At 48.5% G+C, this 23731-nt stretch overlaps 1 protein-coding gene across 1 annotated transcript in view; it reads left to right on the top strand.

The window, feature by feature from the left end:
- Window positions 1–23731, top strand: part of Myo18b (myosin XVIIIB) — a 172443-nt gene that overhangs the window by 44811 nt on the left and 103901 nt on the right. The window contains exons 21-26 of the mRNA XM_021232330.1: window positions 6940–7005; window positions 12730–12858; window positions 13142–13285; window positions 15186–15275; window positions 21395–21514; window positions 22253–22361. Coding sequence (XP_021087989.1) covers window positions 6940–7005; window positions 12730–12858; window positions 13142–13285; window positions 15186–15275; window positions 21395–21514; window positions 22253–22361 — 658 coding nt within the window. The remainder of the gene's footprint in view (window positions 1–6939; window positions 7006–12729; window positions 12859–13141; window positions 13286–15185; window positions 15276–21394; window positions 21515–22252; window positions 22362–23731) is intronic.

Genomic DNA, 23731 nt, shown 5'->3' with positions numbered 1-23731 from the left:
GAACTTGAACCCAGAGGGAGCTGACCGCACTTAGCATGCTGAACTTGAACCCAGAGGGAGCTGTCCACACTCAGCGTGCTGAACTTGAACCCAGAGGGAACTGTCCACACTCAGTGTGCTGAACTTGTTGCCCTCATCCTGCTGAGCTCAGGTCTCTGGAGATTAATTTCATCAGCATTCTCTGTTGTTTGCTGGGTTATGGCCTCTGGGTAGCTCTTCTAATCACTCTTTTTCTCCAACATATGATCCAGTTCCATCATGCGTGTGGGGTGTTCGTTGGTGGGTCTCTTTGCACACATGCTGCTAAGTTGACACCCTGTGGGTTAAATAAAACCGTCTGCCTTCAACCATGATATGGTCAATGTACGAGGGAGGGACTCATGAGTTCAAGATGGGTGAGCTTTAGAGATGGAGGCTTTGGCTTCAAACTGCTCCTTCTTCCACAGCATTCTGAGAATTGAAGCCTATTACCTGGTAGCTGTCTGAATTAAGACGAGCTCAGAGCAGTGTCCAGCACAGCCCTGAGCTATTCTCCCATGTGAGACTCCAATCCATATTCTTCCTGGCTACACCCTTCCCTGACATCCTGGACACAGGAAGCTCTTGATAAAAACTCTGGGGCAAAATTTTTATATCTAATTGATCTATCAATTATTAAGAGACAGGTAGGTGTTAATGCCCCTGGCCACTAGTGTTGAGCTGTCTTGCTTTTCTTTGATTCTATCCATTTTCTGCTTCTCATGTCTTGGGGCTTTCTGGTTAGGTGCTGAGATAATTTGCCTGTCTGGCTGGAGGGTTAACCCTTCCATCACTGGACACTTCCCTAGCTGTTTGTGGCAATGGCTTTGGCTTAAGTCCAGTTTTGTTTGTGTCAGCGCCGATGTCATCTCCTTTATGTTTGCTATTTGAAGGCTGTTGCTTTGTCTCATTTTTGCCTTTTCTGTGGGGTTCTGGTCTGAATCCCTTGCAAGCAGCCATATAATTTACTATGTATTGGCTTGGTTGCTCTTCTCATGGACCATCTGAGGAACCTGGCAAAGCTCCAGAGATGATAGAGTGTATCTTCATTCATCAGGTTTCCTACATATTAATATTAGCCTAGTTCTGGTGAGAGAAAAGAGCATTTTTTCACAGATCTGCTTCCCCCTGATCCTCTGTGCTGTTGTTACAAGTACAAATTATAAACTCACTAATACAATTTTACATTTTTCTTTCACTTAGTCTTATATATTTTAAATTCATTAAAATGTTTTTTATAATATTTTCTCTTTTGTGAGACAGGGTCTCACCATGTAGCCCCAACTGTCATGGAACTCACTCTGTAGACCAGGTTGACCTCAGATTACAGAGATCCACTTGCTTCTGTCTCCTGAGTGCTAGGATTAGAGGTGTGCACCTCCACACAGAGCTTTATGCTATTTCCTCGTTCTTTCATGTTTATGCTTTCTACCATTCTTGAGTGTTTAAAGACTTGAGCTAATATTTCTTTAAGCCTGTAATACAGATGCAAGACCTAGTAGTGGTGACTTCCTAGCCTATGTGTGCCTGGGCAGGGTTTTGAGTCATCTTTGTTTTGGGAGGACAGGGAGCACAACTCTGTATGGTGTAGAGGCCTTGATTGACAGGAAAAGACAGAGTCTTTTCCATTCTGGCATGTTTACTATGTAATCCTATGGCTTTGTGGACAGTACTGGTCTAGTTTTCTTTCAATAGCTGTGACAAACACAGTGAACAAATGCAACTTAGAAGAGCAAAGGGCTTATTTTGGCTTCTGGGTCATTGTCCATCACAAGGCAGGCAAGGGTGAGAACTAAAGCAGGAACTTACAGCAGAAATCATGGTGGGACGCTGCTTGCCGGCACTCGCTCTCTCTCTCTCTCTCTCTCTCTCTCTCTCTCTCTCTCTTTCTCTCTGTCTGTCTTTTGGTTTCTGTGTCTGTCTCTGTCTCTCTTTCTCTATCTCTTTCTCCTTCTCTATCTCTCTTTGTCTCTTGGTCTCTGTCTCTCTCTTTCTCTATCTCTGTCTCTGTCTCCTTCTTTATCTCTCTCTCTGTCTCTTGGTCTCTGTGTCTGTCTCTATCTTTTCTGTGTGTGCATGCTCGTGCTTTCTTATACAGCCCAAGACCACCTTTCTAGGGAATGGTGTTACCCATAGTGGGTTGAGCCCTCTTAAATAAATGAATAATCAAAGGGGACACCCACAGACATGGCCACAGGCTGGTGTGACCTAGGGAATCCTTCCACTGAGGTTCCTCCTTCCCAAGTGACTCTGGTTGTGTCACACTAGCCAGTCACTGTTTGACTTATCTCTTCCTTCTTGCATTTCCAAGACTCCTTGATAGTTTATCTTGTTTTCCCCTTGGTCATGTTCTCTGCCCTTCTTCATTCATCATCTTATTTGTAACTCACTGACCTCCTGGGTTCTCTAGGTGGCTTTTATATTTTGGAAGTAGTAAAGTTTGAAGCCCTGGGCCAGTGTCCCATTTTTTCTACTTTTCTTCTCTTCTTCTGAGGTTCCACCATGCAGATACAGGACTTTGAAGATGGAAGTTTCTGTTCTGCCTGGTCCCACAGTCATTTAGTCCCAAATAAACACACAGAGGCATTTATTAATTATAAACTGTTTGGCTGATGCTCAGGCTTCTTATTGGCTAGCTCTCTCCTAATTATTAATCCATTTATAATAATCTAAGTATTTCCACATGGTCTTGGCTAATGGAGAATTCCCAGTGTCGTTCTATTCCCAGTAGCTACATGGTGTCTCCTTCACCCGGCCCCCGTCTGTCTCCTGCTCCTCCCAGCATTCTCCTAATCTGGTAGCCCCACCTATACTTCCTCCCTGGCCACTGGCCAATCAGCATTTATTCATCAACCAATAAGAGAAACATATACTCACAGCATACAGGATATCCCCCGTCAGGGTTTGGTTCTGTTGCCAGGTGTGACTCATTTTTCTTTATTCCCACCTTTCTCTGTTCTTCAAATTGAGTAAGTCCCTTTGGTGTCACTCCCAACTCACCAGCTCATCTGCCAGCCTGGGTCTGCTGTTGAGCCCCATGGTCAAGTTGTCATTTTAGCTGTTTGATTTTTTTTTGAAAATGAAGAATTTCCATATGCAGTTTTTAGTCCTTTATATCTGTACATCTCTTTAATGATACTTTACATCTAATGCTCACTGTGAAATTTCCTTTTCTTTTGGTATTAGGGATCAAACCCAGGACCCTGAACATGCTCAGCAGGGAGTCTGCCACAGACACCTACAGCCTGTTCTGTCTTTTTAACTCATTAAGTGGAACTTTTTTCAAGTCTTTGAACAAATCTACTGTGAATACTTGGAAATCTGAATGCTAAGTCCACATTCTGAACCCAGGGGTTTATTCTACTGGCTACACCCCCCTTTCCCCAATAGGAGACATATTTTCTGGGATAGTGTGTGTGTGTGTGTGTGTGTGTGTGTGTGTGTATGTGTGTGTGTGTGTATGTTTCTCTCTATTGAAAACTGTGTGTCTTAGATAATGACTTTAGGCACGGGTCTTTTCTTAACCACATGGTGACTTGTCCTGACTAGTGTTTGTTAACGTCCATGGTTTTATTGTAAGGCCTGGATCCTTCCCAGTGAGAGCCACATCTGTGTCCATCTTTGGGGTCTGCAGAGGCTATTCCCTGCATGTTTCTCTCTTACTGACGAGTCGGGGTGCAATCGGAGAGCTGTCTGCATCTGGGGCATCAGTACTGTGCTCCAGGTCTGTAGCTCTGTCTGTCCTTTGTCTTCCTACGCCCATGCCCATGGCTCTTGTTCATGTCTGTAGCATCGAGTCGGAACTATAAAGGCACTTCTTAAGCCCACTGGCTGCTTCGTTTTCTACAACTTGTGAGGTTCCTGGTTATACTGCTTGCTTCTGTCAGAGCAGCCGTCTCAGCTGCAACTGACCCTAACTGCGGCTGCTGACCTGGCCTAGATTCGCTATTTCTTGCCTTGTGTACACGAGCCCTTTCTAGCTGAGAATCTGCTGCTTTCTCGGCGTGACTCGCCTGGTGGCCCCACTGCACAGTTAGAGATGTTTGGGGTGCAGGGAGCTGGAATGAAAGAACCCCAGTCACGAGGGCTGCCAGCTCCCACTGCTCCAACCTAGCCTTCAGCAGGCTTCCTGGAACCTTGTTTTGTTGAATCTCTTTGTTCAGTCTGCTGAGTGCTGAATTTGTTCCTTTATGCAATTGTAGCTGTTGTCATGATGGTTGTGCAGAAAAAGCTCCTTGCCCCACCATTTTGGGAACCTCTCTCTTGCATGCCACTCCTACAACCTCTGTAAGTCTCTTTCCTTAAGACAGGTGTATGACCCCACATCCTGAGGACCAGCGCAGGAGTAGCTTGTTCAAGGTCATACAGCCAGTGAATGGAGGATCTGGGCTGGGTGCCAGCATCAGAGGGAATTTCATGAGTCAGGTTCCTGGATCCTACAGCATCCGTTACTGGACCATGTCCCTTCCCATTGCACCGGGCCTCAGTTGTTTCCTTGGCAAAGGAGAAAAATATATTATTTATTGCAAAGGCCTGGGTACAAATTGTGTGCAGACCATTGGAACAGTAGTTGGAATCAAAAGGCAGGCTGAATACAATTTCTTTCTTTTGAGGCAGGATCTCTCTATGCAGTCACGGCTGTCTGGAACTCAGTATGTAGACCAGAATTCCTGGAACTCTCTGTGTAGACCAAGCTGGCCTGGAAGTCACAGAGATCCACCTTCCTTTGCCTCATGGGTGCTGGGATTAAAGGCGTGTGCTACTACACCTGACCAAATTGTGTCTCTTCAGAGTAAAGTGGCCAATATTTTACTCACAGACCAGCATTCCACACTGAGTTTTGAGCCTCGGGTGTTAGTGAAAGAGCTCTTGTGACAAAGAAGCCATTCCACACAGCAAACTGGATCTCTGCCACATCTTTTTTTTTAAATAGGCTGTTGGACAATGATTGCATTGTGTTGAACTAAATTAAATAATTGATATCTGGCCTAAACAAAGAGCATTTCCATATGGCTCAATCACATATTAATATTAATGAAGACAACACAAACAGCAATTAAATAATTAAATGCAAAGTCATTTACAAATTCCTTTTGCTATTCGATCAATTGAAGTTTCCCCAGGGGCTTTAAGGTCTAGACATGGTTATTATCATTTTTCACAGGCCAGAAAGGGGGTCAGAGATACACCACTCACTTGCTCTCCATCAGTTGGACCAGAACACTCTCACAGGTCTCTCTCCAAAGTAGAAGGGTTTTAGTTTTCCCCCAGGGCTGGCATTCTTGTCCACTTCTGAAGGATTTTAGGAAAATCAGGAACTAGAGAAGATTCCTCCATTCCTACTGTGTCTGAATGCATGGTTAGACGATGTCTATATTGCATCTGGGAACAGGAGGGTTAGCACTTGTTAGAACCTCTCCCAGGGTTGTGCACAAATGGAAGCTGCGGGTGTGGTTTGGTGCCCAACTCCCCTGGTGTGATATCTGTGGATCACATGGTATGCGAGGTCACACGAACAGCTGAGATTCCCTCCTCTATCTTTTCAAGAGTCGTCTGAAAGTGCTGGCCTGAGATGTTTTCATGGCTGCTCAAAGTCAGATCTGGTCCCAGGTGGCCACAGCTCCAGGTCTTGTTGTTTGAGTCAGCGTGTTTCTAGGTAGCCCACACTAGTCTCAGGCTCACAATCCTCCTGCCTCAGCCCCTCAAAGTGCTGGTGTTAGCCCCAGATCCACACACTCTTTCTCCAAGCACATGCGCTAGCCGTTGCCTCTAAAAGAGACAGAAAAATGTCTGTAGCTGGGATCCCGTTTTCCCCATCCGTCTTACTTTCAGCCAATTTTTACCATGCTTTTCTTCTTGTGCAGAGAGAAGAGATGTTATATTTGGGTATATTGGCTTTATGTGTCTTGGCTGCTGCCTACAACTCCCTTGGAGCATTTTTTTTTTTTGGCTAAAATGTAGCAAATGAAACCACTCAAACTTGGAGGGGGTGTGATAGGAGGCTCTTCCAGGGTGTCAGGAGAGGAGGCCGATTACAGTTTGGGACTAGAGTTTTAAAGAAGCAATTTTAGGGGTATCTCGGGAAGTATCCCATGGTGCCCTTGGCCTGTAAGCTGGCAGCTGTTTTGCTCAATTGCTGCGCTCCCCACCCTTCCAGTTCTTTCCGAGTGTTGCAGTTTCTCAGGGTAGTTCATCCTGAGAACAGCCTTTCAGACTGTCTATGTTGGGAACGCACATAGGGGTGGCAGAGTGGGTGGTCATATTTGGAGGGGACAGTCTGGGGGGACAGAGTCCAGCAGGGCGTTCTGCGCTTTCTGTGACTATTTGACAAAAGGAAGATTCCACAGGAATTCGTCTCTGCCTCCTCCAAACTCTCTGAGGAAGTTAACTTTGCCTGCAGGGAACCATGACCTTTGACCTCTGTCTGGGTCTTTGTGATGTGGGCCTCCATCACTCCCTCCCCCACTTCTCTCATCCCTTCCCCACATTCACCGAGTCCTCACTGTATTCATGGAGAAGTATCTTAATGCCATGCAGGGACGAGGAGATGACAAACACAGGCTCCTCCCGTGTGACTGAGGTCAGGTCAGATAGTCACAGTTAACGGCCACCTTGTCGCAGATGCAGATATGCTATTCTTGGCAGCAGCTGCCCACATCATTTCACCTCGAGTCTTAGATGTCTTCCGTGGAATGGGTGTGGTGTGGGGATGAAACGCTGGGGCCTCCTGGAGGTTCCAGTGGAGTGTGCAGCGTGTGGCAGGGGTCCAGGGCAAGCTTCTCTGCTGCACTGGTCCCTCTGAGTTGGGGCTCCGCTTGCTCCTCCCTCCTGCATCTGGCTATGCAATGAGCCTGGCCTTCAGTTTGGGTCTTTTTGCTCCATGCTCTCTGTAAACTTCTCTCTTCTCACCCCCGGCCGCAGGTGGTGGAGGAACTCTTGCAGACGCTGGATCTGGAGAAGAAAGCGGTGGCCGTGGGTCACAGCCAAGTGAGTAAACACCTTGCTGGGGACACCCTTCCTCGTTTATAGGAACTCAGTCCCCAGTTCCTGCCTCACCCAATGGCCCTTTATCACCGTGGGTCTCTCTTTTCTCGACTACAGGGTACAAATAAATCCTGACCCTGTCCTTACAAAATCAAGATGACATAGTTTCACATGGGTGGAAATGACACTAGAAATGTCATTCTTAGAGTCCACCGGCTCAGGAGCCTCAAGAGTCTGGGAGAGCTGAAGTCTGGGCCTTCTTAAAGTGATTTCTGGGTTCCACAAGGACCTGCTTACAGCTGGAAATTGTTCTTGAAGGAGAGAGCTCAGGCAGGAGACTACTTGTTTGTGCAGAAGTTTATTTAGCAGAACAAAGAAAGCATATGAGAGAGAGAGAGAGAGAGAGTAGAATGGGCTTCCCCCAGTGGGGAGCCCCTCCAGTGGGTTTTGGGTTCTAAAGCAGTGCTTATAAATATGTATGAAGTAGGTGGCATATTCATGAAGGAGGAGGACCCCTTGGTTCCCAAATCTTCCTTATGGGTATTTCTTTTCACAATCCCTACAATCTACAAGTGGGAAGGGTGTCAACATTGTTGCGCAAGCCATGTTCTAATGATGTCAGGCTTTGACATACTACCTGGCCAAAGCAATTTTAATGGGAAAAGGATTTCTTCTGGTTTATAGTTCCAAGGCATGTTGTCCACCGACAGGGGAGGGGTGGTGACCAGAACAGGTGGCTGAATGGTCACATTGCATGGGCAGTCAGAAAGTTGAGAGAAGACAGGAAGTGCAGTCTGCTTGTAAGAAACCTCAGGAATGTATTTCCTTCATCAAGGCTCCACCCCCTAAAGGTTCTACAGCTCTCCCAAATAGCTGGTGGGACCAGATGTTGGAACACATTAGCCTGTAAGGGGTGTTTCACATTCAAACGGCAACACAGACCCTCTAGTGCTTGTGTGGGCTGACACGGTGTGGACTGATGCCTGACCGTTAAATATCCAGGACCCCTAACAACAAAGGTACTCTGGCCGTCAGGAGACAACTGTCAAGTTGCATGTGGTTTTCCTCATGGTCGAACTGCATGTCTACCCTGTATCAGAAGGAAACACGCTTCTACAGACGTGATCTCTTACAATCTCCTTTGCAAGTGGCTCTCACACAGCCCTAGTCCTCGGAAGTCCACTGCAGTCAGTGGATGGAGGCGGAGGAAATAGTCTCAGAAGGGTATGGGATGACCTGAGCAGAGATAGCAAAGGGGGTTGTAGTTCAAAGCTCTTCCCCATCTGCTGAGATGTTTACAGACATCTCTGTGCTTCCCCAGAATACCCCTGTGCTGTATTTTCAAGAAAGGAAGCATGGTGTTTTAGGGTTCCCAAATTCTTTGACCCCAGAGCCTTCAGTCTTTTGTTTCTGTGGCATACTCGTTACCAGCTCTGGAAGCTGCCTGGGGAGTGGGCACAGGTTTTCAAGCTCAAGAGCCAGGCCAGTGGTGGGCAGGACACCAGAGACAAACTCAGATCCCAGATTGGCAAGGTGCGGCTCCTCACAGGTTAAGTACAGCCGGCTAACCTGAGTGATCAGACCCCCAACTTCAGGTGTGCATGAGGCCCCGGGGAAGGACTCTGCTCTCCCTGTAGACACCGTGGTCATGGAACCTTCTTACAGATGTCTTCTCCTTGGCGAGTTCTCAGCCATCCCACTGCCCACTGCTCACTAACATCTCACTCTGGCCTTACTGTGAGCGCGACCGGATTGCCCCCCATGGTCCTTTGCCGCTGTCTCTTGACAGTAAGAATACACCAGCCGGTAGCTGGACTCTCAGCACAAGCCACAGACTTCCAGATGGCTCCATGTTTTGTCTTTTCCTCCCAGATGAGCAGACTGTGCTCAGGGCAACTCGCTTATTTGTAGAGACCCCACAGGGAGTGAAGGCTCCTGAGTTCCAAGGTCCTCCCCACAGGCTCAGGTCCCACTGCTCATAGGTGCAAGTGGACAGTGTGTTCACACACAGATCCGGTAGTTTTGTCTCAGGGTGGGGGTAAGGATTGTTCCCCAGCTCCACCCACTTTATCCCTCTAGTCCACCCACAGGAACATTGCCCAAGAGCTTGCACAAACCCCAAATCCTCAGACTCCACCAGGACCTACTGGAGCAGAAACTGCAGGGTAGAGCCTAGTGGCTGTTGTCACGGGCTCTCTGGGCGACTTTGATGCATGCTGGAGTCTGAGAACCACTGGGCTAGATAATTACCCAGTTATTTCATGAATACAGAAATTGGTCCCCACAGCCCCAGCAGCCACTGCAGAGTAAGGGAGAGAACAGAAGATACTGTGTGTGGTTTTGCAGTGGCAGGAGCTGGCAGCAGAGAAGCCTAAACCTCCTCTAACGACACGTAATTGTCACGGCATAATACTCGTTATTTGCCAGGAGTGATGGAGACAAGGTGACCTCTGAGAAGCCAGGCTCAGCACCAGTCTGGGTTTCTTGGGATAGGTACAAAATTTTGCCATTGTAGAACCTAGAACTGATAGGGGGAAGCCACAGAAAAATCCAGTTGGAGAGTGAGAAGCAGCTGCCCTGACGCTGCCCAGGCTCGAAGCTTCCCAACGGGCAAGTGTCTCAGTTACCACATCTGTAGCATGGAGCCTGCTCTCTGCTTCCTGCCTGGGTCATTTAGCAACTGCCTAGGCCAAACTGCTGTTCCTTACACATCTACCAGTGGGGTAAATATATTTATCAGAGAAAGTCACATTTAAATACTTAAAACCCTCAGAGCTGGAGAGATAGCTTAGTGGTTAAGAGCTGCTCTTGCAGAGAACCTGGGTTAGGTTCCCAGCACCCACATGGTGGCTCGCCAGCTGCCTGCAACTCCAGTTCCAGGGGACCCAACGCCCTGTTCTGGCCTCCACTATCACCTGTATGTGCGTGGTGCACATACACTCACACAGGTGAACACAAATACATATTAAAAATATCCTCTAATCTGTGAAATGACCCCGAGGAGAGGCACTAGCGTGTACACAGGAACCATCCCCAACAAGACCTTTTTTGTTTGTTTGTTTGTTTTTTTGTTTTTATGAGACAGGGTTTCTCTGTATTGTTTTGGAGGCTATCGGTCCAGCCCGGCCTCGAACTCACAGAGATCCGCCTGCCTCTGCCTCCCGAGTGCTGGGATTAAAGGCGTGCGCCACCACCGCCCGGCAACAAGACCTTTTGAAAAGCTTTTGCGGTTTTAAGTCGAGAATAACAGGGAGCCCTGGTGTGGTGCATTCCTGGGAAGAGGGATGCAGGGTGTCCCTCTCTGCTCAGGTCCCACAAGCAGCTGAGCCTGCAAGAAGGGAATCATTTAGGTTTCTCCTTGTGATTTTCCCAGCCCCTGGCCCCTTATCAAGGCATGTGCTGCCGGCCCTGACAGTTTTGACCAAGTGTGACTCCACATGTAGACAGACTGCCCGGTAATATGTTCTCAAAAAGGGAAGGGGAAAAATAAAGACACAGATCAAGACTCTAGCCTCCGCAGAGCCAAGGGCCTGTGGACTTGCTCCCGCCCTGTGCACAGTCCTTTCCAATTATCTTTCAAATGAAAGCCTCATACTTAATCAATATTGGATTGGGCAGCGCCCGCCACCGACTGTAATATGTGAAATACGCTGCCATCGTTTTGATCATTGATTTTTTTTAATGGTGGCTTTTGGGACTCACCAGCTTGTGAAATTAATACAGTCATTATTGAGCAATCTGAGGGCCAGGAATGGCTGGTGTCTCTAATGCTGTGAGGATGATCCTCCTGGTGGCCTTGGGTCACAGCAAGTAGTCTCTGACCCATGAAACAGTTGGCCCCTCAGAGGCGCTCATTCTCACCTTCCTGTGGGCTTATGATCTCATTGGCCCCTTACTGAGAATGGGTGGAGAGCTTGCCAGGACCTTTGCTCCAGTTAGATTAAAATTCCCTTTGGAATTCAAACATCTGATGTGTGAACCCAGGTCCTGGGTTCGAGTCTCAGTTTTCTGGGCCACCAGCTATTGAATTAATTGGGTTACTGATTTCCACAGTGGGGCAATTTGGAGCTTCAACATGGGACACAGAGCAAAGGGCTTTGAAAAGTGTATGCCCTGGGGTCTGGGGAGACAGCTCGGCCATTAAAGTGTTTACCTCCAAGTCCCATCCCAGAACCCTGTGTAAGAAGCTGGGTGTGGTGGCACACACTGGTAAAGCCTCGAGTGGAGGAGGCCTTTGTTTCTCCCTCCATAAAATGGGAAAATCACCAGGCAGTGATGGAGCATGCCTTTAATCCCAGCACTCAGGAGGCAGAGGCAGGTGGATCTCTGTGAGTTTGAAGCCAGCCTGGTGCAGTCTACAGAGTGAGTTCCAGGACAGGCTCCAAAGCAATACAGAGAAACTCTGTCTGGAAAAACCAAACCAAACCAAACAAAAACAGAAATGAGAATCAGTATAGCAAGCCTCTACGATCCTGCCTATCAAGTTCTAGTCTGTTCTAAGCACTCAGTAAACAGTATTTTAGTTGGCAATGTCACCAACTCAGGGCTATACAGTGGCATAAGAGAAGATGACACCTTTGGGTCCTTCTGGCAAATGCACAGGGTCGGGTCAATGCATCACTAAGACATCTTTCCTTGGCATGCAGGAAGGAGGACCAAGGGTATACTGAACACACCCTGCCTGCAGAGCCTCAGGTCTCATAAATCCCTTTAACCCAAACCCAGAACCTGCTGCCTTTTGACTTCTACTGATAGACATCCCTGGGCTTCTGAGTCTTTGCATCCCATCCTCCGCAGTCTGTTCATGGACCGCCCCATGGGGTGCTGCAGTGTTGATTCCAGCACCGCCAACATCTTCATCCATTATTGATGCTCTGCAGCCTGGCAGGTGTGGATTCTGGCAGGAGCCGAGCAGCTCAGGGGAAGGGCGCACAAGCCAGGAGGGTGATGCCCCTTCCCACAGCCTCTGTCCCTCCTTCCCTGCCGAATTTGGTGTTTCTAAGCACCATCTCTCAGGTAGTTTTGTCAATGATCAAAAAATGAACATTTGGGGGCTGGCCCAAGTACATGGGCTCAGGAGAGCCTGGGACCAGGCCTCACAACTCGAGTTTACTACCATCCAGGGGTGAACTTGTCCCAGAGGACTTTAAGCACATCTGCGCTGGTAGTGACTGTCAAACCAAGGTACTTTTCACCAGAATCAGGGTGGAATCCAGGCAGTGGTCCAGCAGGGCCTTTTCTTCCTTTTGTCTTTGTATTCTTGTCATTGCTTGTTTGTTTTCGTTTTGAAACAGTGTCTCATGTAGCCCAGGCTGGCTTTGAACTCACCACTAGCCAAAGATGACTTTGAACTTCTGATCTTCCTGTTTCCACCACCCAAGTACTGGGATGTCCACATATAGTCTCATGACATATGGATGGATTCCAGGACTTCCTTCTTGCTAGGCAAGCTCTCTGCCAACAGAGCCACGTCTCAGTCCCAGAATCTGCCTTTATAAAAGCCCTAGTGTGGCATCCATCCTACTACCGATGTCTGAAACATGCTGGGTAAACAGGGGCTAGAGGCAGGAGGAGGAGGAGCTGCAGGAAGACAGACCACTCCCATCCTTCCTATTTCATTAAGCCACAGCTACATCATGAGAAGAGAGATGGTTCAGTGTGGCACACCCTGACACCCCCCCCCAGCTAGGCAGAGGCCTTACCTGTGCCTCCCCTCCGCACCCCCAGGTTTTCCTCAAGGCAGGTGTGGTTTCCAGGCTGGAGAGGCAACGAGAGAAGCTGGTGTCCCGGAACATTGTTCTCTTCCAAGCGGCTTGCAGGGGCTTTCTGTCTCGCCAGGAATGTAAGAAGCTGAAGGTATTGTGCTGTCTCAACCAGCAGATTTTGATGTTGTGGATCTGGGGTGAACATGCATGACTGTGCGACCCCCATGAGACCCCATCTGAGGGATGCCCTAGAGGAGGTGGAAGAGTTCACTGAGCTGTGGGCCACCGCCCTGCTGGCCTGGGCTGTAAACGACCTGGAATAGACATGAGACTGTGGCCCTGTTTCCTCCATTGTTTTGTCCTCTGTCCGCCTGTCCTCCTGTCCTCTTTTCTAAGTGGGTAGACTCTCATGCACCCACATTCTCCTTCTGCAGATCAGGAGGCTGGCCACACAGTGCATCCAGAAAAATCTGGCTGTGTTCCTGGAGGTCAAGGACTGGCCATGGTGGGGGCTTCTGGCATCTCTCCGGCCCCTACTGAGTCCCACCCTTAGCGTGGAGCAGCTTCAAGCTAAGGAGGTAAGTTCATGCCTCAGGCTGGTGACACTCACTCACCTTAAAGCTTGTACCCAGCACCCAGGGCCATTGTGGGCAGCAATGGGCAACTCAGCAGTCCTCCATGCTGTTGGTTGGAGGCTTCCATCAATGGAAGCTGCGTTCTCCAAACATGACTGTTCTCTGCGGTGCAGGTCAAATGTACCAATCACCCTTGGGTCACGTGGGCCATTCCAACCTCTTTGCAACTCTCAGAGAAACCCTTGTCATCTCTCTATCCCCAACACACACACGAGCACGCACACCCATACACACGTAGAAACACACACACATACACAATACACATATATACAAACACACATAAACACACACATACACAATACACATATATACAAACACACATAAACACACACATACACAATACACATATATACAAACACACATAAACACACACATACACAATACACATATATACAAACACACATAAACACACACATACACAATACACATATATACAAACACACATAAACACATACACACAATACACATGCATAAATATAACAATACACACTCACATACATATACACATACACACATAAACAAACACACATATACATTCACACATATACATTCACACATACACATTCACACTTACATATACACATACTTACACATAAACACATGTGTATGCATACCCATACACCACACACGCACACAATGCACATGCACACACCACAGACTCACACACATGCATACACACACATGCACACTCACACATACAATGCACACATGCCTATACACACAAACACACATACACACATGCACACACACCACACACATGTACACTACACACATGCACATTCACACACACACCCCACATACACATATGTACATACACACTACCACACACCACACATGCACGCACACATGCACATGCACACACACTCATACACATGCATACACGCATGCATACTCACATACACACATCCCTCATGTGGACGGTTATTTTGGACAGCTTCTGGTATGCACTTTCTGATGTTTATTTTGTTACAAAAATGACCAAGTTATGCACAAGGGTCTTTTATTTCTTGCACAAACAGTAAACATGAGGTAGGCCATGCATCCTTCGCCTATAAATAACCATTGACAAAATCTATGCCAATGTCCCCAAGTTGGGAAGAGCCTGAAATTGGGCACTTTGATCCCAGGCACTTTGGGTGAGGTGTAACCCGTGAAGCATGTGCAATGCTCTTGCCAATCTATCCTGAATATCCACAGGGGCATTTCAGGGAGCCCAAATTCATTCTTCAGTGCAGTATAGTATTTCCCAATGCTCACAGATGGTACATCATTCTGCCACCCGCTACTCCTTCCAATGATGGCATCACAGGCTTGGAGAGCTGCCCCTGGGGGAAGGGTGACCCTTATGAAGATGAAGTGCTGAATGCCTTCTGCACAGTCACACACACAGTCTGAGGTTGAGCATTGTCCCCATCTGGAGTTGTGCACTCAGTCCCTAGACTAGGCTATGAAGACCAGGATTCCTAAGAGCAGAGATGTTGATATTTGGAAATGGTAAAGGAGAAGTGACATTTGGGTGACAGCACAGGTGTGCTGACTGATAACCATTCCACCGCCAGCCACTCTTTTTTTAAAAAGTCTTTGTAATTAAAAAATACTTTATGGGGTGGGATGTAGAGTCTTGATGCCATGACGTGTATGTGGAGTGATGAACCCAACTAACATGACACGATGACTTCAAATACTTCCAGCAAATGCAGACTGCACGGACATCCTTGTAGCCCTTGAAGAGCTCATTAAGTTGCTGCCTGTCCCTGAAGCCTGACCCCCTGAGACTTCTCCTAGCAGTAGTGGACCGTAAGGCCCATCCTAGGCAGCTTCCACATGGGTGTTTGTCTTGCAGGAGGAGCTAACACTGCTGAGGCAGAAGCTGCAGAAGTCAGAGAAGTCGAGAAGTGAGCTCAGACAGAGCACAGACCTGCTGGAGAGCAAGGTAGGTCATCCGCCCCCCACCAGGATGCCCCGAGCATCTTCTGGGGGGAGAGGGGCCATCCGCCCCCCACCAGGACTCCCTGAGCATCTGCTGAGGGGAGAGGGGCCATCCGCCACCCACCAGGACTCCCTGAGCATCTGCTGAGGGGAGAGAGGCCTTGTGCCACAGACCACGATCCTCTGGCAGCTATGGTACCCATTTTACGGTTATGGTGGAGGAAAGTGAGGCCCTGGCACACTGGCATCTTCCTGACCCCACACAACCAGACAATGCTACTTTGTCCCAAAGAGGAAAAAGCTCCCTACATAAGCCATGACATGAGAAAGCTGTGTTGGGTAAAGGGACACCTCACCATGCCAAAATAAGGGGAGGCTGTTGATTAGAGTGTGAAGTGAAGACATAATAAACACCGATAAATACATGGAGTCAAAGCTGTCACACATGTCACCACATGTTATGGGTAGAGTCCCATTCAGAGAACCTGTTTTAGTCCACCAGGAGACAAACCCTCCACTTGGGGAAAATAAACACTGACCAAAATATGGACAGATGGTTCCCAGGGTAGGCTGGCTGCTTCCTTTTTGCCTTTCCGCAAATTATTGATGATTTATTTAAAGGCTATTACAGGAAGCATGCAGTACACATGAATGAGAAGCCCAGCCTCACTGTGAGATCTCCTTTCCTGCTGCCTACTATTTACATTTCTACTGACCAGATATTCTCTATTGAATTGTTCTTTTCTGAGGTGCATCTTATACAGCCTTGAATGGTGTAGCCAAGGTTGATGATAAACTTTTTACTTAAAATGTACTTTTATGTTTAAATTAGCTCTGTGTGGATTGGTACATGTGAGTGCAGTGCCCAAGGAGACCAGAAGAGGGTGCTGGATTTCCTGGCGTGTGAGTTACAGGCAGTTGGGAGTCTTCAGATATGGGTGTTGGGAAATCAAACTCAGATCCTCTGGAAGAGCAGAAAGTCCTTTTAATCACTGAGCTGTCTCTCAAGCCTCCAAACACATGTATTCTGATAATGTAATCTCTCACAATCCCATACATGCATATGATCTATTTTGATCATACTCTCTGCTCACCCTCTTCCAATCCTATGAACTCCTTCCCATCAAGTACTCTCCTATTTTCTTGTTCTTCCTTTGTGGTCTACCACATTTAATTAGCATCATTTGTGTGGGTGTGTGTGCCTGTGTGTGTGTATGTATGTGTTTGTATGTGCCGGTGTGTGCGTGTAGGTGTGCATGTGTTTGAATGTGCCTGTGTGTGTGCATGTGTGTATATGTGCCTTTGTGTGTGTGTTTGTGCCTCTGTGTGTGTGTGTGTGTGTGCACATGCCTGTGTATTTCTGTGTGTGGTGGGGTCACTTACAGGAATACATGTAGTTTACCAACAGCTATGTCCCTAAAGAAAATGATTCTTCCTCCCAGCAATAGGGCCTCAGCGGGGGTGTGCATGAGTCCCTACTCCTCCCTTCTGGAACATTGACTGGATTGATCTTGTGCAGGTTGCACAGAAGCTGTGAGCTCATGAATGCAATCAGAAGATGGTGTTTTACAGCATGTGCACGAGCTCACACACACACACACACACACAGGCATACACATATGAATGCATGCATGTACAGAGTGCGTACACACATGCATACATGTACACATTCATGTGTGCTCACACACAGGCACACATGCACACGCATACAATATGCCTGCACACGCGTGTGCACACACGCATACACATACGCATGCATGGGCTCTCTCTCTCTCTTTCTCACACACACACACACACACACACACCTGACTCTTACATTCTTTCTCCCCCATCTTCCATGATGTTCTGGCATCAGGGAGAGTCTTATTTCAAGGATCTGCATGCTCAAGAGTGCAAATAGACTCCCAAGAAGAGGCCCAATCTAAGTAGCAATCAGGAAATGCAAATCAATGCCTTGCTAAGAGCCACTTCAGGGTTCAGACAGGCAGAATGGAGAAGGGCTGCAGGGGAGGGTTGGCAAGGGTGTGTGGCTGCCTCCACATCTCTGGAATGCAAATTGATATTACTGTGGGCGAACAAGCTGGTGTCACATAGATAAGTGGCCAGTGCCCTGCAGCACGCAATGCCACTATGTTAGATGCTAATTCCCCCCTCCCCTGCAACAAGACAAGGAGAGGTGCCTCCCTTCTTCTCTCATGTGGGTTCTGGGGTTTGAATTCAGACCATTAGCCTTGGTAGCAAGAATCCTTACCTGCTGAGTCATCTCACTGGTCCTGTAGAAGCATTTTTGTAGTACCATGCTAGACTGAAAAACAGAGGAGGCTCTCAATTTCATAGTGCAGTTGACCATGAAGACATAGTAGTGCATGGTCCAGGAAGCCTCACAAGATGAAGGACATTGTTCCTTCCTCTCCTGTCCCTTCTCTCTGGTGATGGGGGATATTCTTCTGTATACATGTTTCTCTTATTGGTTTATGAATAAAACACTGTTTGGCTAGTAGAGGCAGGAAGATAGGTGGGACTAGGAGACAAGAATAATTCTGGGAAAGGTAGGCAGAGAGAGACCGAGAGGACTCATGTAGCCATGATAAGAGTAACAGGTCCGGGCATTCTCCTGTAAGCCAAGACCACGTGGAAATACATAGATTTATAGGAACAGGTTAATAATTAAGAAAGAGCTAGCCAATAAGAAACCCTTGCTATCAGCCAACAGTTTAATAATTAATATAGCGTCCATGTGTTTAATTGGGTGCTGAAGGGCGACGGGACCTGGCGGGACAAGAAGCCTCCAGCAACACTCTGGTCCTCCCCAGCCATGGGTTTCCATTTACAGTATCAGTATGTTCCCTGGGAGCGGACCTTGGATCTAATCAGAAAGCCACCGGTCACCCCTTAACTTTTCCTGCCACTATGGCTCCTGTGGGCACATCTTGCCTGGCAGGTCAGTATTGTAGCCTGCAGATTTCAACGCTGGTTGGCAACTCCCCCGTCAGCCCCAGTGCCCTGTGTAGCACCTTCTGAGACTGTGACAGTCAGTGGGGACCAAGTTTTTAATCAGCAACATCTGATACCCACTGCCGGTGCCCCTCTTTCATCTCCAATCCCAGAGAAGTGCATCTTGTCAGTGAGGTTTGGAGACGGTGGCGGCATCCGGCGCCACGTAACGATTTATTTGAAGAAAGGTGCTAATCTTCCTGCTGGAAAATAACTATTACTGGTTTGCATGGGTGTCCTGCCTGAGGAGCCAGCAAGGCACCAGGCTGTCGCTCTCCCAGCCCCATCTGTGGAAAGTTTGACTCAGGAGGCATCCCCACCATCACCTGCTTCTTTGACCAGCTCTGAGATGACCCCGTGGCAGACTAGTGGGTCTTACTGTGGAATCTGGGGCAGGGCCCTATAGAGCCTAATAGATCAGACACCACCAGACCCCAGACTTAGTGATACTGAGCCCAGGCTTGGGGTGACTCTGAAACACCTGCACAGAGCCCAAACTTAGCAATGTTAAATCCAGGCTTAGGGTGGTCCCAGAACTCCTCCTTTTTATAAAGCAAGTTCTCAGATATTGCAGGGATTCCTTCTCCTTAGGACGCACAGAGTCACAAGGCCATGGATCAGAGAGCATGCTCAGCTTTCTGTGTGGCTCTGTTGTCCTACCATTTGGGGACCAGATGACCCTGATCATGACCAGGCATCACAAACACATCTGTGCCGCTGCACCCCACCCCTTTGTCTTAGCGGGCGGGGCAGCAGCTTGAATCGTGGCCTGACTTACTGGACAGTTACTGCAGTGGGATCTAACTGCCCATCTACAGTGAAGCAGCGGGCATGGGAGCCAGGGAGAGGCTGCCCCATGAGAGGAGCTCTTGTGTTCACAGGGACACTGTCACTTTCATCTAAGGGGACATTGCTGTGAGGATCAGGAGCTCCTGGAGATACATATTGGGTGGAAAATTTTCTTCCTAAGCTCTGGGGTTTTTCTAAGATCTAGTTCATGGAGTGTGAAATGGCAGGACACAGGCAGAGGGGTCCTAAGAGCAGGACACATGGAGGTGACTCACCAGCCTTGGCGTACATTCAGGAAGAAGGGTCCACCCAACACTGCTCACCCAAGTCCTCTGTCACCCACAGCCTCAACTTGAGGCCATAAATTTATTTTATTCTTCCCTATAGGATGGGGGCTAACCTGTCACAGGATCATGGCTGCACCCACGTGCCAGTCCTAGACCAATCATTCTTGTTGATGGGGAAGAGTGTGGCATGTCAACGCACACACAGCACACACACATAGGCCAGAACACAGTGACCACACACTCGACATTGTTGACATTGATGGTGGATTTGTGTTGGGGACATTTAAGTCCTGTCTGTTGACTGTGCTGAAACAAGGGAATTAAGACCCGGAGAGACGGTTTCAGTGGGGAGAAGCTCTTGCCACCAAGCATGCAACCTGAGTTTGAATCCCTGAACCCATGTAAGAACTGGATGTATAACACAGGATCTATAATCCCAGCATTCCCACTGGAGGATGACAGGCAAGGACACCAGAATGCCCAGGAGTTCTCAAGTCAGGTAGCCTGGCATCCACAGCAAACCCAACAGAGAAAAACAACAAAGAGACCTAAGGTTGTTCTCTGTTGCCACACAGGTGTCTGTGAATGGGTGTGTGCGCACGCACATGCACACACACACACACACACACAGATACCATACACACACAGAGACAGAGGGAAACAGAGACATTATATATACATATATAATATATATATTTGTGAGATGAGATTAATACACACGTGCAGACACACACAGTTGCTTGCTGTCAATCACTTGCCCTCTGCAGAACACTAGCCACGCCCCCCTGCATGGCTGTATCTGAGAAAACCCTCTTCTCTCCATTCACCTCCCCCAGGTTCTTCCCAGGTTTGAGAATCTTTGAAAGTCAGACCTGAAGGCAGGGGAAGGCTAAGATATGCGTCCCCAGTAGTTACTCATCTCTAATTACCCCCGTGTGTCCTCACATAAAGCTGACACACAGTAGGTGTGCACATAATGCCTGTAGGATCCACAGATAATGACAGCCATAACCCCAGCTGTGTTCAGCTTTTAGTATCTGACCTGGGCTGCACACTGTGCCAGATGCTTTTTCCTCAATACTGGGGATTGGCACACGCTCCATGAGCACTCCACCACTGAGCTGCCCACCCCACCCTCTTTTGCAGACAATGTCTTCCTGTTTCACTCAGGTTGTTCTTGAGCACATGGTTCTTCTGCCTCAGTCTCTGGGTTGCCAGGGTAACCAGCTGGTGCCACCAGTTTGGACCACTTGCTTTTAGACTCTATAAAAGCAGGTAGCCATTCCTGTTCCCTTCTGTCCAGCTTGTCCTCAGGAGCCATTGTCCCTAAGCGGAAAGGACATTTCTGCTGATTCCAGCACATGGTGGATCTGGGGAGGGCTGTCAAAGCAATTTCCTGACATCTGTAAAAGCTCCGCGAAGTTTGCAAGCCAGATCACCCATCTTTAAATTGGTTTTCATAGTTCTGAGTGTGGGGTTTCCTCCTCCTCTCCATAGACAGAGCCTCTGCCTATGCTTCCAGGCAGGACAAAGGATGGAAGAAGAAGGGAGAGAGGGAGGGAGGGGGAAGGAGAAGGAGGGGGAAGGGGAGGAGGGGAGGAGGAATGGGAAGGTTTGTGTAGACTTGACCACATCAGAGCATCAGGTAGTCTCCTGTAGCTGGAAGAAGCGGCTGTCCTTTGGGCTCCAGATTGTGAGTTCCATGAGACTCAAAATTAATGTATTAAATTAATTTTGTGCTCCCCATGCTCAGGCTGATTAGCACAAATTAAATTTCACGCTAATTGTCTAAGCGAGCCATCATGGTGCCCCTGCTTAAGATCAAGGCCAATCCCCAGGGTGGGAGGTGGTTAGCAGTGTGGCCCTGAATGTTCTGGATTGTAAAGGTCACTGTCCCAGTCCCATGGAGCATTTGCAAGGCCGCAAGCCTTTTGTTTATGCAGCAGGATCGCCTCTCCTCTCCCCAGTGGTGGTTTGTCCTTGGATGGTCCTGTGCCGTGTGCTGTGTATAGCAGGGAAGAGAGTCAGCTGCCTCCTGGTTTCTCTTCCTCAGATCACAGACTTGACCTCGGAGCTTGCTGATGAACGCCTCAAAGGTGACGTGGCCTGCCAGGCACTGGAGAGTGAGCGGGCAGAGCGTCTTCAGGCACTCCGGGAGGTTCAGGAGCTCAAGGTGAGAGCTCATGGGATCTAGAGGTGTGAATAGAAGTGGTATGGCCCGGTTACTAGTAGTTACTGGTTACTAGGACCTGTCTGCCCAACTGAGATCCACCGGCTAACTGACTTTTGTGCCCTGGCTCCTAGGGACAATTCCCAAGGCAAAGGCCTGGGAGGTGCTGTGGGTAGCAACCTTGGCAATGGAGGCATAATATGTTTGACAGTGGAGTCATGATATGTGTGACAAACCCACAACCTTGGAGGACCCTTCGGTGGGAAAAGCACAGGGGATACCATTCTTGCCTCACAAGTGAATGTGAAACAGGTGACCAAACCCTGGCTTTGGATGGTCACATGTGAAATTGTCGGTTCGGGCCAGTTTGGGCCAGTTTCATGACTACAAGATACCTCAAAGTGCTTCATAAAACAAGCTAGTCCATGGTTCTGTAGGCTAAAGGCCTTGGCTCAGCCTTTGGTAAAAGCCTAAGAGAAGCTGGCATCATGACAGGAGGGAAAGATCACTGAACCAGATAGAAGGTTCCTCCATTTATAACACCCTCTGTGAGAACTATAGTGAGGGTCTCACGGAAGCACTGGAATTCCTTCCTGGGCCCCAGTGACTCCAGACCTCCACGGGATCTCACCTTTCACAGTGCCATGTGGAGGACTAGTTTCTCGACACATGAAAACCTAGGGTCGAGAGTATAGACTCCATAGTTTCCAAACCCCAGCCATCATCAAGCCTTCCTTCCAGGCTAAGTACCAGCAGGTGCAGGAGGCATTGGGGGCCGTACAGAAACAGTTGGAAGAGGCACAGCAGAAGATCCAGCTGGCCAGCTTTGAAGAGAAGCACGCAGGAGGAGGTGAGCAGCCAGGGACTCATTTGTACATGAGTGTGCACCGAGCACGTATGTCCCACTGACGCTACATCTGCCAAGGCCAATAGGCACAGCTCTGCCCTTGGGCAGCTTACAGTCCATGATAACAGCCACTTTGCTGTCTGCCCAGATTCACAGTGAAAACTGATCATCACCGAGAGAGGTGTTACGTGGATGAAGGACCACATTTAAAAACAGGGAAGAGCTGGAAGGGTGGCTCATTTGGGAAAGTGCCTGCCATGCCAGCTTCAGGAATGACCCCTGATACTCACTAAAAGCCAGGTGCGATGGGGAAGCAGAGATAGAGATTCTCCAGGGCTAGTTGGCCACCAACCTTGCCTAATTCATGAGTCTCAAGGATAGTGAGAGACCCCGTTTCACCAAAAAAAAAGGTGGATGGTGTCTGAGCCATGACTCAAGGTTGACCTCTGGCCTCCATGCTCACATAGATACACACACATGTGCACCCCCCACAGCTGCACACACACTCACTCAAGAAGAGTTGGTGTCCATGTGTTAGGCAGTCTGCTATTCCTGTGTCTTAAGCGCACATTTGGATGAGGACAACCCTGAGTGGAGTCCAAGAAGTTGCACCTCTGTGCTTGAATCATATTGTGTCACTCACAGCCTTCACTGAGTCTCAGATCCCCTACCTTCAAGTGCGGGTGGTCCCAGATGATGACTGGGGAGTGCTGGGCCATTTAGAGTGCTGTGTAGACATCAGCTACCTTATCATCATGAGGAACCGGGCCCTACTTGTTCTCACATCAACCCCATTTACACACCGAGGGGTTGACACTGACTCTCAGAGGCACCGTGCAGTCAGAGGCAGGTGGCACTATGTGTTTCCGCTGTGACCCAGTCATGCACACTGCCTGGGGACTCAATCATGGGAGCGAGGGGCCTGTTAATACAGAGGCAACTGTGTGGGATAGCACAGTTTCCCCAGAGGCATCCCAGAACAGGCGTCATTCATCCAAGACATGCCTGGACGAGGCTTCTCAGGTGTGTTTCTTCTGCAGTCACCAGGGGGCTGATGATGTGGAGATACACTTTGCTCACAGGCATGCCCGCCGTTACATGGAGCAGGTGCTCAGCTCTGGAGGTGCAGTCTGGGAAGCCAGGTCACAGATAATCTGCTTTTCATTGAGAAAGTCACTCATACCCTTTACATGAAACCTCAAGAAGTACAGGGAAGTTGAAATAGGCAATAAAACACGCTCACCCACCACTGCTGATAAAACACGCTCACCCACCACTGCTGAGCTTTCTCGGCTGCCTCTGTGCATCACAACGAAAGCATGACTTTCTTTATGCCCACTTCATATTTACAGCAAGTCTTTTATAATGCACAT

Source organism: Mesocricetus auratus, unplaced genomic scaffold (assembly GCF_017639785.1).
Source record: "Mesocricetus auratus isolate SY011 unplaced genomic scaffold, BCM_Maur_2.0 Super-Scaffold_100025, whole genome shotgun sequence".
Taxonomy (NCBI): domain Eukaryota; kingdom Metazoa; phylum Chordata; class Mammalia; order Rodentia; family Cricetidae; genus Mesocricetus; species Mesocricetus auratus.
Note: the sequence above shows the minus strand (reverse complement) of the source record. Positions and strands in the feature narration are given on the sequence as shown.